General features: G+C 38.5%; 1 protein-coding gene across 1 annotated transcript; it reads right to left on the reverse strand.

Annotated features, from left to right (window-relative positions):
* Positions 1 to 1,466: 1,466 nt before the first annotated feature.
* metrn (meteorin, glial cell differentiation regulator) lies at positions 1,467 to 9,893 on the reverse strand. Its single transcript, XM_007241636.4, has 4 exons — positions 9,574 to 9,893; positions 7,245 to 7,681; positions 3,051 to 3,110; positions 1,467 to 1,852 (listed from the first exon to the last, which is right to left on the reverse strand). The coding sequence occupies exons 1-4, from the start codon at positions 9,687 to 9,689 to the stop codon at positions 1,539 to 1,541; spliced, it is 927 nt and encodes a 308-aa protein (XP_007241698.1). The 5' UTR covers positions 9,690 to 9,893; the 3' UTR covers positions 1,467 to 1,538.
* Positions 9,894 to 15,420: the final 5,527 nt, after the last annotated feature.

Below are 15,420 nucleotides of genomic sequence, written 5' to 3' on the forward strand. Positions count from 1 at the left end.
TGTCCAAAAGTATTGGGACACCTGCTTATAAGTGTATTTAAAAAAAAAAAGGAAAAAAAGAAGAGTTTATCCTGTATTTGTTGGAGTAACTGTTTCTACTGTCTCTTTACAGACTGGGTACAATGTAGCATTTAGCACAAGTTAGCTGGATGCATTCATTAGAAGAGGTGCCCATGATATTTATTTGGACGTATATCATATATATATGTATATATAACTGTAAAACCGCTGTGCTACATATAATCTGCTTTAATTTGGTTTTATCATGTGTGCAGCATTCATCTCCACGTCGTTCCCTTTTTTCGTTTTCAGTGCAAATTCTTAATAAAATAAACATAAACTCGACATATCGTTGACATTTCGTTTTCAGACCAGCCACGTCTCGCTAAAACACATAACAGTAACAATATATGATTTATAAATGAGATTTTTCTTTTTTTAAGTGTAGTAAAATACTGTGGAGCGTGGTGCACTACATGTATTCATTTATAGCTTATGTACAACGATGCCCTGAGGGAAGGCTGGTGATGTTCCTCGCTCTGGAGGACTCTTGAATGTTCGTTTTTTGTTTTTTTGGGATGTATTGTTCAGGAAAGCCTCCTAAAGAAAGTCCATCTTGACGTGTTTTCCTGAGATGGTCTCTTCTGTACTCTTCTGGTCTCTGTGTGGACTCCTCAAAGAGATTTGAAAAGGGTTCAGGAGCGTTCTAAGCTGAAGCTATTGGCTTCCAATGGAGTTCAAACGCATCCAAACCCATCCTTTTCTTCGTCTCACTCTCTGCTCGCTGGCTCGTCATGTTGGTCATGTTCTGAAAGTCTAAAAAACCCACCAGAGGTGTTTTTAAAGGTTTACAGATAAAGTCCAGCCTTTCAACAAGCAAAGTCCCCTCTAGGTAAGGAGACCTGCGCAGCTCTCCTTTTAGTCTCTCTCTGTTTAGATATAGGACATAATATGGTCTTATATACTCTGAGAGAACTGTCTTGCCCATATGTAAAGGCTTTGAACCCAATCAACTGGTTCTGAAGGAGACGCTAAAAGAGTCAAATTCAGTTCCTCCTCTTTTCCTCTTCCTTTCTGAGAGAGTTAGCGATGCATTCTGCGCTCTTATTCTTTATGTATGTCTTTCTCTGGCTCGTCATGTTCTAAAACCCTAAAAAACCCACCAGAGGTGTTTTTAAAGGTTTACAGATAAAGTCCAGCCTTTCAACAAGCAAAATCCCCTCTAGGTAAGGAGACCTGCGCAGGCGCAGCAGCCAGAATTTGTGCATTTGTTCATTATGAAGGCAAATACTACAAACTTTTGAAATGTGTTGTTGAAATGATAATTCGACCTTCAGATTAGAGTATTTTTAGTCTCTCTCCGTTCAGATATAGGAGGCTTAAAGAGTCACATTCAGTTCCTCCTCTTTTCTCTCTCTTTCTGAGAGAATTAGCGATGCATGGAGTTTTAAGTACTATATTTTCGTCCTCTTCTTAACTCGTCAAGCATCAACGCTGCTTCCAGAGGATTCCATGATAAATGTCTCTCTCTGTGTTTGTCAGTGAGTGTCGAGGGTGCAGGGTATCTGTAGTTTTTGCTTGGCGTGTTCGTAAACCCTCAGGAAGTCTTTGTACCGCGGGGCGCAGCCGAGCCACGCCTCTCCGAAGTGCACGTGTCCGGTGAACAGGAAGCTGCCGGAGCCGGTGCGGACGCCGCAGCTCAGCAGGGTACGGATCTCTCCGGAGTGGGTCAGCCGGCCGGTGCTGGAGAACAGGGCGAATTTCTGGCGGTACACTCGCGTAGCGCTCACTTTAATCACCGCCGCCCGCAGGTCCGAGTCCGTCTCCACCGCACGGATATTCCCACGCACAACTAAACACACAAACAAACAGAATAAAGAGATAGAAGATTAGAAAAAGAGAAAAATAATAAAATACAAACATACAGCTCTGAAAAAATGAAGAGATCACTTCAGTTTCTGAATGAGTTTCTCTGATTTTGCTATTTATAGGTTTATGTTTGAGTAAAATGAACATTGTTGTTTTATTCTATAAACTACAGACAACATTTCTCCCAAATTACAAATAAAAATATTTGGTGGAATAAACCTGTTTTTTTAAATCACATTTTTTTTTTCATGCATCTTGTCATCATGTTCTCCTCCACCAGTCTTACACACTTTGTTTTTTTTAACAGAGGTGTGTACACAGGGTCTGCTATTTAATTAGACATTGTTTTTTATTAATCATTTTGATTTTTTAAATAATTAAGAATAGTATTTTCATTATTTATCATTATTATTTAAAGTGCAGATTGTAAAGTTTTAGTCCCTTATAATCTAATAGACTTTAAGACCACGTATTTATGGTTTGAATTCAGTCTGTTTTTTGCCATAAATCAAATTGCATATAATTGTAATTTCCTTTGCTTGTAATTGATTACATTTGAGTGATTACATTTAAATGTAATCATGCATAACATAATCTACCAAGGGCTACAGAAGCACAAAAGGTTTTGAAAAGTTGTAAAAGTGTGTTTGAGTATGTGTGTGTGTGTGTGTGTGTGTGTGTGTGTGTGTGTGTGTGTGTGTGTGTGTGTGTGTGTGTGTGTGTGTGTGTGTGTGTGTGTGTGTTAGCTAAACCTGTTAGGATCTGGGGGTTTCTAGGGTTTTGACTTCAGTAATATAATCCACCCCCGACCCTCAGTTACCATGGAGACGCCCCTCAGTCTGACCACGGCTGTATTAGAGCTCTGGAGGGGGGGTATGGTCACAGCGCTCCATCACAACTACTTTAGAGCTGCTGTCTGAACTTTAACCTGAATCCAGCATATATTAGGCAGCGTGGGTGGGGCACTGTGGCGTTGATGGCACATGTATAAATCTGAGTGTGTGTGTGTGTGAGAGAGAGAGTGTGTGTGTGTTTTATATATAGAACTTTCCCTCCAAATTCCAACTTTCCAGACAAAGCTTGTGTGGTGAATCTGTGCTGTTCTGTAAACACTGACGTCTAAACAGCTCTGATTCTGCGGTGTGTGTGTACGAGCGTGTGTGTGTGTGTGTGTTACTCACCGAAGTCACTGGTACACACTGCCATCAGCATTTCAGTATCATTACATGGCCTACAGGCTCCTACAAGAAAAAGACAGAGAGAGAAAAAATAAAAAGAGTTAGTCGTTTTTATTTCAGAATCACTATTTTTTTATAGTTTTAATTCTGAGCATGATATTGAACCCTCATGTTCACCTAAACCCATTCATATTCAATAACCGCAAACATCCATCTGACTCTTTAGTTATGTACATTGACATCAATTGACATGAGGAGAAAAACCTTCTAAATTTCCCATCTAAATTTCAATAAAATATATTATATTTTAGCTCATATGGGAGCAACAATATAAACAACCACTACCACAGAACAGACAAAATACAATGGAGATACAAGGTTTCCACACAATGATGGTAAATATACCATCTCTTTGAACAGTGTGTGTGTGTGTGTTCCTGCAGTGAGTCTGGTGAGAACAGGAAGTAACAGAAATTAGATCACACACTGCTTTCAGAGCTCAGACTGTGTGTGTGTGTGTGTGTGTGTCCTGATAGGTGTGATGACTGTTGTCACCTGTTGAAAGGACGTGTGAGACACAGGTGTGAGGCTCTAACGTTACTTCCTTCACTTCCTCTCTAAGCAGTATAATCTACACACACACACACACACACACACCTGACACTGCTGGACACTCCTTTTAAAGCCCCTCCCCCAATTGCAGTTAATCTAATGGAGAAAATGCTGCTAAAATATAATATAAACCAATTTACACCAGTTTCAGTATAGCGTTGTAAACGCAGTGTAAATCTGCACACACCAAACTTCACACACTAATTTTGTGTGTATGTTTACAGTGGACTTCTACCCTACTTTACCTCTCTTAACTTTACTTTGCCTCACTCTGTCACACTCTCTGACTCATTTTGCCTCACTCTAACTTACTCTATACTTTACCTTCCTTTAATTCACTTTGCTTCACTTTCCTCTATTTACCTCCATTTACTTCCTTCTACACTACTTTGCTTTGCACCGTCTTATTCTACTTTACTCTACCTCAGTTTACTTTACTCTACACTCCATATCACTTCAATTCACTTTGCTTTACTCTATTTACTCTGCTTTAATTTACTTTACTCTACACTCTACTTCTTCTTAAGTCACTTTACCTCACTAGCTTCACTCTTTTTACTTTACTCTACACTTTGCCTTGCTTTACCTCAATTTACTTTACACTCTACCTCACTTTAATTTACTTCAGTCTACACTCTGCCTCACTTTTCTTACTTTGTCTTACTCTACTTTACTTTATTTACTCTACCTCAATTTACTTCACTCTACATTACTTCGCTTTTAATTTGTCTTACTCTACTTTACTCTACCTCTATTCACTTTACTACACTCTGTACTCTGCCTTGCTTTACTCTTTCTTACTTTGCTTTACTGAACCTTAATTTCCTTTACACTCTACCTCACTTTAATTCACTTTACATCAATTTACTTCACTCTACACTCTGCCTCACTTCACTTACTTTGCCTTACTCTACTCTACTACCATTATTTACTTTGCTCTACACTCTGCCTCACTTTACTTCCCTCTATTTACTCTACCTCACTTTGCTTTACTCTACGCTCTGCCTCACTCTGCCTCCAGTTCATGATCATAGCGTGAGCACAGTCTGCAGTGTGAGGATCTGTATCTGTTTCTGCGTGTGGTAAATGCAGTTTATTTTTGCTGTTTGTAAAATGTTTTACAGCAGTAATTATATAAATATGCTAAATCCCGCGGCTCTGATTGGTTATTAGGAGGAGGGTGTGTGAATGTGATTTGTTTCTGCTGGACTGGGTTTTAAATGATCTTTAACAGGGCTGAGAGGTGAGAGCTGAGTTCTGCTGCTTGTGGAGGATCTTTAAAGCACCTCCTCCACTTTCTCTCGGACAAAAGCGCCGACTCTCAGCTGACCGGAGCCTCCGGTCGCCCCTGGTTACGGCTTGCTCATGCCTGCACACTGAAAGGACATACCCCCACATCCACCCCCACATACCCTCACACCACCCCCCACCCCACACACACATACTGAGCTTTTGTGCTCCCTCTCTCTCTCTCTCTCTCTCTCTCTGCCTGGCTGATTCCCCAGTTTCCCACCGAATATCACACACACACACACACACTCTCTCAAACTAGGTTCTGAGAGCTGTGGGGATTTAAACCTTTACAGAAAGCTCTCAGAGCGAACAAACGTCACACGAAAATTAATTACAGACAGTAACTCGACTCGACCTGGCTGGAGTTTAAACTCTGCTGAGTGAGAGTGTGTTTACGTACACGCTCTCACACACACACACACAAAATGAGTTTAAATAGAGATAAGGCTATATTTATTAAATATGCACCAAATTAAACATTTTTTGTTGCAGGATTTGATTATTTTCTCTGCTTTTTAGTCATTGCATTTTAGCATTAATTAAATCAGTCTAAATATGTTTGTTTTGCTTTTTAAAGAATAGTTCGTGCATAAATTATTCAGTATAAATCAATACATTATTAGAGTGTAACTTAAGAGTTTATAATCAAAGAGGGTGTAACTAAGGGTATATAATCTTTGAGATTGTAACTAAAGGGTATATAACAAAAAGAGAGTGTATCTAAACAGTAAATAACCAAAAAGAGTGCAACTAAACTGTATATAACCGAAGAGAGTGCAACTAATGAGTATATAACCAAAGAAAGTGTATCTAAACAGTATATAGCCTATGAGATTGTAACTAAAGGGTATATAATCAAAGTTTCAAAGATAGTGTAACTAAAATATACATAACCAAATGAGTGTAACCAAGGGTATATAACTAAAAAAAGTGTAACTAAAGAGTACATAACCGAAGAAAGTGTGTCTAAACAGTATATAACCAAAGAGAGTGTAACTAAAAGGTATATAACGAGTACATTGTAAAGAAATCGTAATAGTAATAGTATTTTCTTTTCATGGATCAAACAATGAAAGTGCTTTTATTGTCTTTTTTGTGGAAAAAGTTTTGGTTGCAGGAGATTCAGTGCATCCCTAATATTTATTTATTTATGCAAAAAGTCCAGTCTAGGCCTATTAAAACTGGGTGAGACAGAAAGAGAAAGAGAGAGAGAGAAACATGACCAATGTCTGCTATTGTCTATCCAAAGCTTAAATTCTCATTTGAGATTTTAACCTAATTCAATTGATCCTCCCTCCCCCTTTCTTTTCTCTCTCTCTCTCTCGCCCCTCCCCCTCATCTCTTTCTCTCTCTCTCTCTCTGTGGAGTCTCATTATGGAGTGCTGGTGTTTGTCTGAGAGTCTGAGAACTTCCCACAGCAGCAACTTCTCACCCCTACTTACATCATCATCCCAGCTGTGTTACATTTCTCCCACTATAACCCTGATAACCCTGCTATACGACCGCAGCCATATTCCCCACTAAACAGGTGGAATTATGTTCTAGGGTTGTAAAGCTTGATTGGTAAAGGTAAAAAATAATAATAATAATTTATTAGTTCTTAGAATGCAGAAACTTTAGGAGAACAGGTGAACAAAGTGTATTTTAAAATAAAAATGGTGTATAATGCTCTATAAATGTTCTTAAGATGCACACGCTCATTCTGACAGACTGTAATACACTACAGGAAGTGTAGGGGGCACTATGACTTCTTCTGTAGTTGTGGATAGCCATCAGAGTCTAATTGAAGTTTAGTGAACTAATGAGATTGTAACTAAAGAGCAAATCGGAGCCAATCGGTGTCCGGGTGAAAATCCCCACACCCAATCAGAATTTAACTTTAGCCAACTTTTAGCGCAACTACAGCCAATCAAGGGTGTAGTGAAGTTTAGATTAGCCAATTACAGTCAACCACAGAGTGGAAAGCTAATCAAAGGATGAACAGAAAGTGAATAACCAATAAGAGTAGACAGAATTTAATTTAAGCCAATCGCCAATCAGAGTCCAGGTGAAAATTGGACAGCCAATCAGAGTGCAACTGGAGAGGGGATAGCCAATCAGAATTTAATTTAAGCCAATAAAAGGGCATTTACAGAGTGGATAACCAATCAAAGGATGAGAGAAAAGTGGATAGCCAACCAAAATGTAAATGGAGAGCCAATCAGAGATCAGGTGAAAAGTAATTAGCCAATCAATTAGAGTGCGACTAAAGTAAAGACAGCCAACGAATGAGATCAGGATATCCTCACTCACCTTCCGTGCTGATGGGATCCGTGTGTACGGAATTGTCGCTCAGCCGCTCCCTCCGTTCCCCCCTCAGCTCATAGCGAAAGGCCGCGATTCGCCGGCTGATGTCCTGGTGGGGCGTGGCCTGCAGGAAGAGGGCGGGTCTCTCTCCAGGTGTGAAGCTGAAGCAGCGCGTGTGGGTGTGGCCTGAGACGTCTCCCACCAGCAGCTCCAGCACCCCGTCTCGCTCCAGGTAGAGCTGCGCCCCGCTCCACTGAGGCTCCGCCTTCACGCAGATGGATGCTGGGGTGCTGCTGCTGGACACACCTGGCCCAAGCCCCGCCCAGGAGGGGCGGGGCGACAGGGAGAGGCGGAGCGCTCCGGACGGGTACAACCACTCCACCGAGCCTTCAGCACAGCGCAGGAATACCTGCTCAACACTGCCCTGCAGCTGAGATAACCCACTGTACACAGAGAGAGAGAGACAGAGAGAGAGATGCAGAGAGAGAGGGAAAGAGAAGAGAAAGTGTTTTGTTATACGACGATATTATTGTATCATGATGCATTTTCTTAAAGTATTAAAGATTACAGGTGGATGATATGGTGCTAAAATAATATCAAAATTTTTCTCGGTATTTTTGCGATAATGTTATTTTTGGCAATATGCCAAAAAATTTAAATAAATAAAAATATATACAATTTATTTGAAGAATACACTAATGCAACAAAATGTTGAGTTTCATACATTCAGTAGAAACTTAAAAATAAATCCATAAACGTTTGGCTAAAAGTATCTTACAAAAAAATTAAATAATGCAACAAAAGTAAATGCAAAAAAGATATGCCACAACAGAAAATAAACTGCAAACAAACAAACAAAACACACAGTAAATAGAAAAAAAAGACTGCTTTCATGAATATCATGATTATAGTTTTTTGTTTATGTCAGATTTTGAATAATTTGTTATATTATATCAGACGGGACAATTTGAGTGAAAATCACTGTGTTTAATATCAATATTGTGCATCATTAAATCTTAATATATTGTGATACAATATTTTTACCATATTGCCCAGCCCTACTCTCATAACCCAGTGACCTTTCTGTACACACACACACACACACACACACACACACACACACACACACACACACACACACACACACACACACATCAGTGGTTGGAGAATGTGGTCAGTCTGATGTGGACGAAACTGAACATCAAAAGAAGAGAGAATAAATAAATGAATACAGCTGCGCTCTCTCTCTCTCTCTGTATCTGTCTCTCTCTGTCTGTATCTCTAATCTTTGATGTTTAGTGAATAAAGTGTAGCGCCCCCTGGCGGCTCTGTTTCATCTCTCTATCGCTCTGCTGCAGTTTTACTGTTCTAAAATATTTTATACACGTTGCAGCTCATGGACCTCAAACTGGACTCTACTGAGTTTTTTATTATAGTCCTAAAATTACTTCAAACTGGACCTGATAGACATTAAATGACCTTTTAACTGGACCTACCAGATTTTAAACCTTTAAACTAGATCTAACAGACTTAAAACTGGACCTAATTTCATTTCAGCTGGACCTTGCCAACTTTTAAACTGGACCAAACAGACTTTAACCTGGACCAACTAGAAAATATTGAGACTTCAAACTAGACCTGATATATATTTAAAGTCCTTTTAACTGGACCTTCCAGATTTTAAAGCTTTTAAATTGAACCAATCAAAATTTAAATTGAACCTAATGTAATGAAAAATGTATCTTGCAAACTTTTTAGTTTTAGACTTAAATGCATTTAAACCAGACCAGACATTAAATATGATCTAATTTAAGTGGACCAAACAGACAATAAATTGGACCTAATTTAAGGCAAACTAGACCAAATTTTATTTAAACTGGACCAAACAGACATTTAAAACTCGGATCAACTAGAAAATATTAAACAGCGATGTTCTGAAACCAGGATCTAACAGACTAATATCATTAAAAACGGATACTGCAAACTTTCAACTGGACCAAATAAAAACATTAAAACATGAAATGTTCTTAAAAAAAGGCCTAACAGACCTAAAACTGAACAGAATTTTAGCTAAACCTACATTTACCAACTTTACCTACGTATTAAGTTTAAATTTTTCAGGACTTGCAAACAGACTTTAAAGTTTAGAAATATTAGTAAAGGTAGTAAAGTTATATTTAAATACAATTTAATTGATTGTTTAAGAATCACTGCATCTTCCTCCGTTCACACCCCAGTACTAAATTAAAAACAGCTGCAGTTAATACACTAATTAGTATCCTGATTGATGAGTGTGTGTGTGTGTGTGTGTGTGTGTGTGTGTGTATAATCTTACCTGCCCCTCCAGCTGCACTGGTCAGCTGTGTAACTCTCTCTGACCCACAGCAGAAGCTCCAGCTGAATCCACAGCAGCAGCCCAAACCCCTTCATCATCCTCATCTTCATCTTCATCACTATCCTCAAACTCCAAAACTCCACTATAGATCCAACAGTAGCAGCAGCACAGGCCGCTCAGCTCCTCTGCTCTCGCCGTCCAGCTCAATCCCTCCTCCGGCTACTGATCCGCCTCGCTCCCGCTCCCATGGCCCGGTTCCTCCGCGTCCTGAAGCCGGGCTAACTCTCTCCTCTGGCCGCCTCCAGCATCACTGTGCCCCGCTATAGCCGCTCTCCCAGACCCGAGTCTTTACCAGCGCAGGAATGCAGAAAACCCACCAATCAGAAGCGAGGAGGGGGGATGTGCCGCCAAGTCACGCCCCGTCTGAAACTTCTCCGCCAATCAAAAGCGCCGCTGGAGACGGAGGAGTCACACTCGCTCCTGATTGGTCGGCGGTCAGTAACATGCAAAGAGAGTTTGAAACATAACACCGCTGAGGAGGGAGATTGTGGGGTATTGTGCTAAAACACAGAATTAATGCAGAAAAAGTGAGTTTTAATAAAGAATAATGTAGAAATTTACAATATAAACTATACATTATTAACCCTACTGTTATGTTCTGGGACAAATTGACCCGTTTTAAAGAATATGAAGTTTTAAAGTTTTGAAGATCTAGGAAAAATAGTATTTTTTCAGTAGGAAAATTGCCTTCTGCTTGCGTTAATTAGTGTAATCAACATATAATGTGAAAATGAGAAATGAAAATCTCACATATTTGCAACCACAGCTGAGACAATGTATCGTAATACATTTTCTTTTTTTTTTGTGAAAAATTGTTTTATGATAACATTACATATTCCTAAAGTATTGACAGTTATAGGTAGACGATATGGTGCTAATATAATATCACAATGTTTCTGTGGATTTTTTTTTATGATAACGATATTCTTGCATTTAAAGCATTTAAAATAAACATTTGGCTAAAAGTAACTTACCAACATCCTGATTTTGTTTAAAATAATAATAATGTAACACAATACAAAATGTAACACAAGTAAAAGTAAGATAGCAACAAAAATCTGCCACAAACCTAAAGTGCAGCATATGAACTGCAAACAAACAAAACATACAGTAAATATTACATTTAATAGATATAATAGATACAAAGATGCAGCACAACATAACTGTTTAAAAACGAAATAATAAATGCAGGAGAAAATCAATGTAAATATGAGTCAATATCAAATGAAATAACTTAACTTAACTTAAATAACTAGCTAAATATCAAACTTGCCTTTTGTCTTGGTAACAATAACTTAGGTTACATTTCTTAAGATTTAATCACATTATTAAACATATTATTACAGACATAGACAAATGTTAAACTTCACTTTTATTTTAAAGCACATTTTGTACATTTTATACAGTTTTCTTTAAAGAGAACTGTATAGGAGTGGTTATGTATAGATATATTCTTGACAAGACATGCTTACATTTTCCATTACCTAGAAACAGCTTTTTACAAACAAGCAAACTTTCACTTTAAGATTTATATAATCCTAATTTAATTTCTTATGTATCTTAACATACTGCTCTGTTTTGTTCTAACAGGAAGTGAAGAAGTGTTGCTGTGCCAGCATACGACACTGCGAAGTCTCTAGAAGATTTTGATGCTGCACTTTCCTCCTTATTCATCAGTTTCTTCTAATATTGTTTCAGACGTGAGTAGCTCCTCCGTTTCTGTTTTAACTGAAAGCACTGAAAATTTGCCTCTGCACTTTTAAACACAGTGTTTTCAATAGATGTGCAGATGTGCACAGTGAACGCAGCACATACAGTGTTCAGTGTGTAAACAGCATGGAGCAGCAGCAGAGACAGCGTTTGTTCATAGCAGTATATTATCAAGATAATATATTAGATTAAACTGCGCCTTATCAGCAGTTCAGCTCTATTAAAAATATGTTGTATATATATTTGTATATATTTTAGAACACTTTGTAATAATTATTTATAGATCATTTAAGAGTGTATTTCCTTTGATCCAGTTTAATGAATTTAAGAGCATATTTAATCCAGTGTGTGCTGAATGGAGGTAAGTGTGTAAAAAAAAAAAGATGGATATATTGTATCACATCACAATTTAGTATATTGTACCGACTGTCAGAAATACAGTATTGATTTTTTTACACCGTATTGATTAGTTTACATGTAACAATCATTTAGTCATTTATGCACAGTGTCAATAAATCCCACTGTTCTGATTGGATAAAAAATAAACCTTTATTTTACTCTTGTTTTAGATTTTATAATATGTTTTTATACTATGACCAATTTTTTTCTTCATGAATTTGGTTTAAACAATCACAATATATACTTTTTTTTATACTTTTTTTTAAAGTGTCACAATATATTGAGATATATTAAATCATAACCCCTGTATCATGAACTTTAACATACTTTTAAATATGATTAGAGCTGATTTGTTAGACATTTTATCAGTTCTTATCTTTTATTAATTGAATTTTAACTAGGGTTATGGTTAGTAATGGAGTAATAGTTAAATCTGCACTTTTTTTCTACAGTAGATATTCATACTGATTTTTGTATTTATCAGGGTCTAAGCTGATGATAATCTTTTGATTCTAGTCTAAATAAACTAAGTAAGGATATTTTTAAAGTAAAATTGAAGCACTGTGTGAGTTTCTCTGTATAAGTACGTCTGCTAAATGTTTTAAGTGTGAATGTAAATGAGTTGACGAGTTTAAATTGCTGTATGGGAGCTGCTGCATACCTACAATAGTCCTCGTCTAAGCAGATCTGCAGCCTAATCTCCACAGTTACCAAACTAATCAGCCCTGTCTCTCGGTGGTGGGGGTTGGGGGAACTGTCTGGTGAAATGTCCCACTGGGCCCACTGTAGCCTGCAGGCCTTTCTTTTAGCTCTACACCCTAATCTTCAACCCAACCCCACCCAAAGCCTGAGCACTGCAGGTCCTTCAGTCATAACCATAAAACAGGATTTTACTTAATTAGATCATATGGGTTCTGCTGGAATGAGGAACACTGAGTAGATAATTTGGTAGTATTTAGTTATTTCTAGTAGATATATAAATGTGTAAGTTGAATTTGGTTTGATTTCATTTGATTTGACATGTATATCCCCAACCCAGTCAAACCCAAACCAAAAACAACCCAAACTCAACTCAACCTAACTCAACCCAATCAAACCAAAATCTACCTTAACCCAACTCAAGCCAATCAAACACAAACCAAAATCAAACCAAAATGAACCCTAACTCAAACCCAAACTAATCCAAACCACACCACATCAACTTTACACAACTCAACCCAGTCAAAAAAACACCAAACCAAGACCAACTTAAATCCAAGCCACACCAAATCAACCCAACCCAACCTAAATCCAGCCCAACTCCAACTTAAACCCAATCCAACTCAAACCAGTCAAACCCATACCAATCTAACCCACACTACATCAACCTAAAACCCAATCCATCCCAATGCAAACCCAACTTAATCCCAAACCAATCAAAACCACACCACATCAACCCAATCCAACCCCATTAAAACCAAAACAAAACCAACCTCAATTCAATCAAGACCAAACCAAACCACAAACAACTCTGACCCACCTCAAACAAATCAAACCCCAAATTCAACTCAACTCAGTTAAACCCAAACCAACCTCAACTCAACCACTCCTGATCAAACACAAACCAAAACTGACCTCAAACCAACTCATCCCAATCAAAAACCAACCAAACCAAGACCAACTTAAATCCAAACCAACTCAACCCAGTCAAACCAAAAACAACCCCAACTCAAGCGCAAACGAAATCAAACCCAAAAACCAAATCAACCAAATTAAACTCAAATCCAAAACAAAAGCAAAAGAAAACCAAATTAAAACCAACCCAACCCCAACTCAAAGCAAAATTAAACACAAACCAAAACCAACAATGACCCAACTCAACTCGGTCAAAAAACATCCAAACCAATTCAACCCACACCACATCAACCCAACCCCAATTCAACCAAACCCAACCCCAATTTAAATCCAGACTAATCCAAACCACATCAACTCAATCCCAACCTCCAGAGTACACACAGCCCCTTTGTCGTCTATTACTATAAAGTTATATATAGTATAAAGTGAGTTTTATATATGGTGGGGTTGGGTGGGTTCTGCTAGTGTGAGGGACGCTGGGTGGGTGGATGGGTTTGATGGAGTGCAGTAGAAGCTGATGGACGGGGTCTGGAGGGGGGGGGGTTGATGTGAGGTAGATAAGGATGGAGACACTCAGAGGGAGGGAGAGATAGAGGGAGAGGATGGAGACGCAGGGATGGGGGGGCTCAGAGTGAAGGAGAGGATGGAGGGATGAAGACTGGGGTCTGCAGGTCACTCTGATCTACGCCGGGTTCTCGCTGTGCGTCTCTTTCATCTGTCTGTATTAGAACCCAATCAGATATTCTTTTGTATCACTTCTGTCATCCATCTCCACAGAGTGTGTGTGTGTGTGAGTGTGTGTGTGAGATAGAGAGGTGTGTGATGTGGTTATGACAGGCCCTTAGACATGCTTTAAAGCACACGTCCAGTGCTCCTGCTGAGGTGTGTGTGTGTGTGTGTTGGATCCCCGCTGGTCTGCTGTGTATAGGGAAAGTCTTTTGTTCTCTAATGGCCATTTCAAAGGACAAACACATGAAAGGAAAAGTGTGTGTGCATGTCTGAACATTCCTCTCTATATAATCCTAATCCCTAAATTTAAACCCCTCTAATTTTACCTTAAACCCAAACCAGGCAGAGACCTAAACACTGCACTTTTTGCCCTGGGAGTCTTTGCCTAAAGGCAGAATTTTCAAATAAAATAAACATTAAAATATGTGCTTTATATTATATTATATTATCTATACTGTGGGACAAACTGCATATTTCATAATCTAGTTTACAAAAGTAAAATAAGGATATAATAATGTATTTATGTTATAAAGTGCATTTGTTTGGTTGGGGGTTGGGGAATTTTCTGGAGGAGTAAATTGAAACCCCTCCCAGAGCTCAGATTTAGCTTGCAGGCCTGATTTTGGACAGTCCTGCCCCAAACCCGAACCTGCAACCCAAACCAACCCAGTATTTTTTTTGGAAATGTTATAAGTTTACGTGTTAAAGTGTTTTATTTTTTTATTTTTGAAACCCAAGCCAAATCAAACAAAACAAAGCCAAGCTAACTCATGCCAAATCAAACCATTCCACGTCAAGTCAAGCTGTCACGTCCTGGTCTTGTCTCATGTCTCTGTGTGTGTCCCATGTGACCTGTGCCCCTGTGTTCTGTTTCAGTACTTTTCCACCTGTTTCTCATTTGTAGCTCCGCCCCTTCCCCAGGCGTTTCCAATTCTAGTGTGTTTCCTGTTTGTTAAATAGATCCCCTGTGCCACTTTGTCTCCGTCGGTCTTTGCACTAACCTCTGTTGTTTTGTCTCTCTGTGTTCTTCCATGTCTCATAGCCCTAGTCATTGCTCCGTGTTTACCTCAGTTAATCTCTTGTGTATGTTTTCTAGTTTCTTGTTTATTTCCTCGTTTCCCAGTCCTCTGCTTAGTGTTTAGTTTCTAGTACATTCCCTGTATATATATCCCTGCCTTATTTAGTTTAGTACTTATTCTGTTCCTCGTTTATTTTCTTGTATATATATTCCTTGTTTATTTTGTTATTATTATTATCTCTTGTTGGCTTAGTTTATGTTCTCTGATTTGTTTTGGTTATTGGTTATTTGTGTATCTTTGTTTCATGTTACTTATT

Source organism: Astyanax mexicanus, chromosome 6, assembly GCF_023375975.1.
Source record: "Astyanax mexicanus isolate ESR-SI-001 chromosome 6, AstMex3_surface, whole genome shotgun sequence".
Taxonomy (NCBI): domain Eukaryota; kingdom Metazoa; phylum Chordata; class Actinopteri; order Characiformes; family Acestrorhamphidae; genus Astyanax; species Astyanax mexicanus.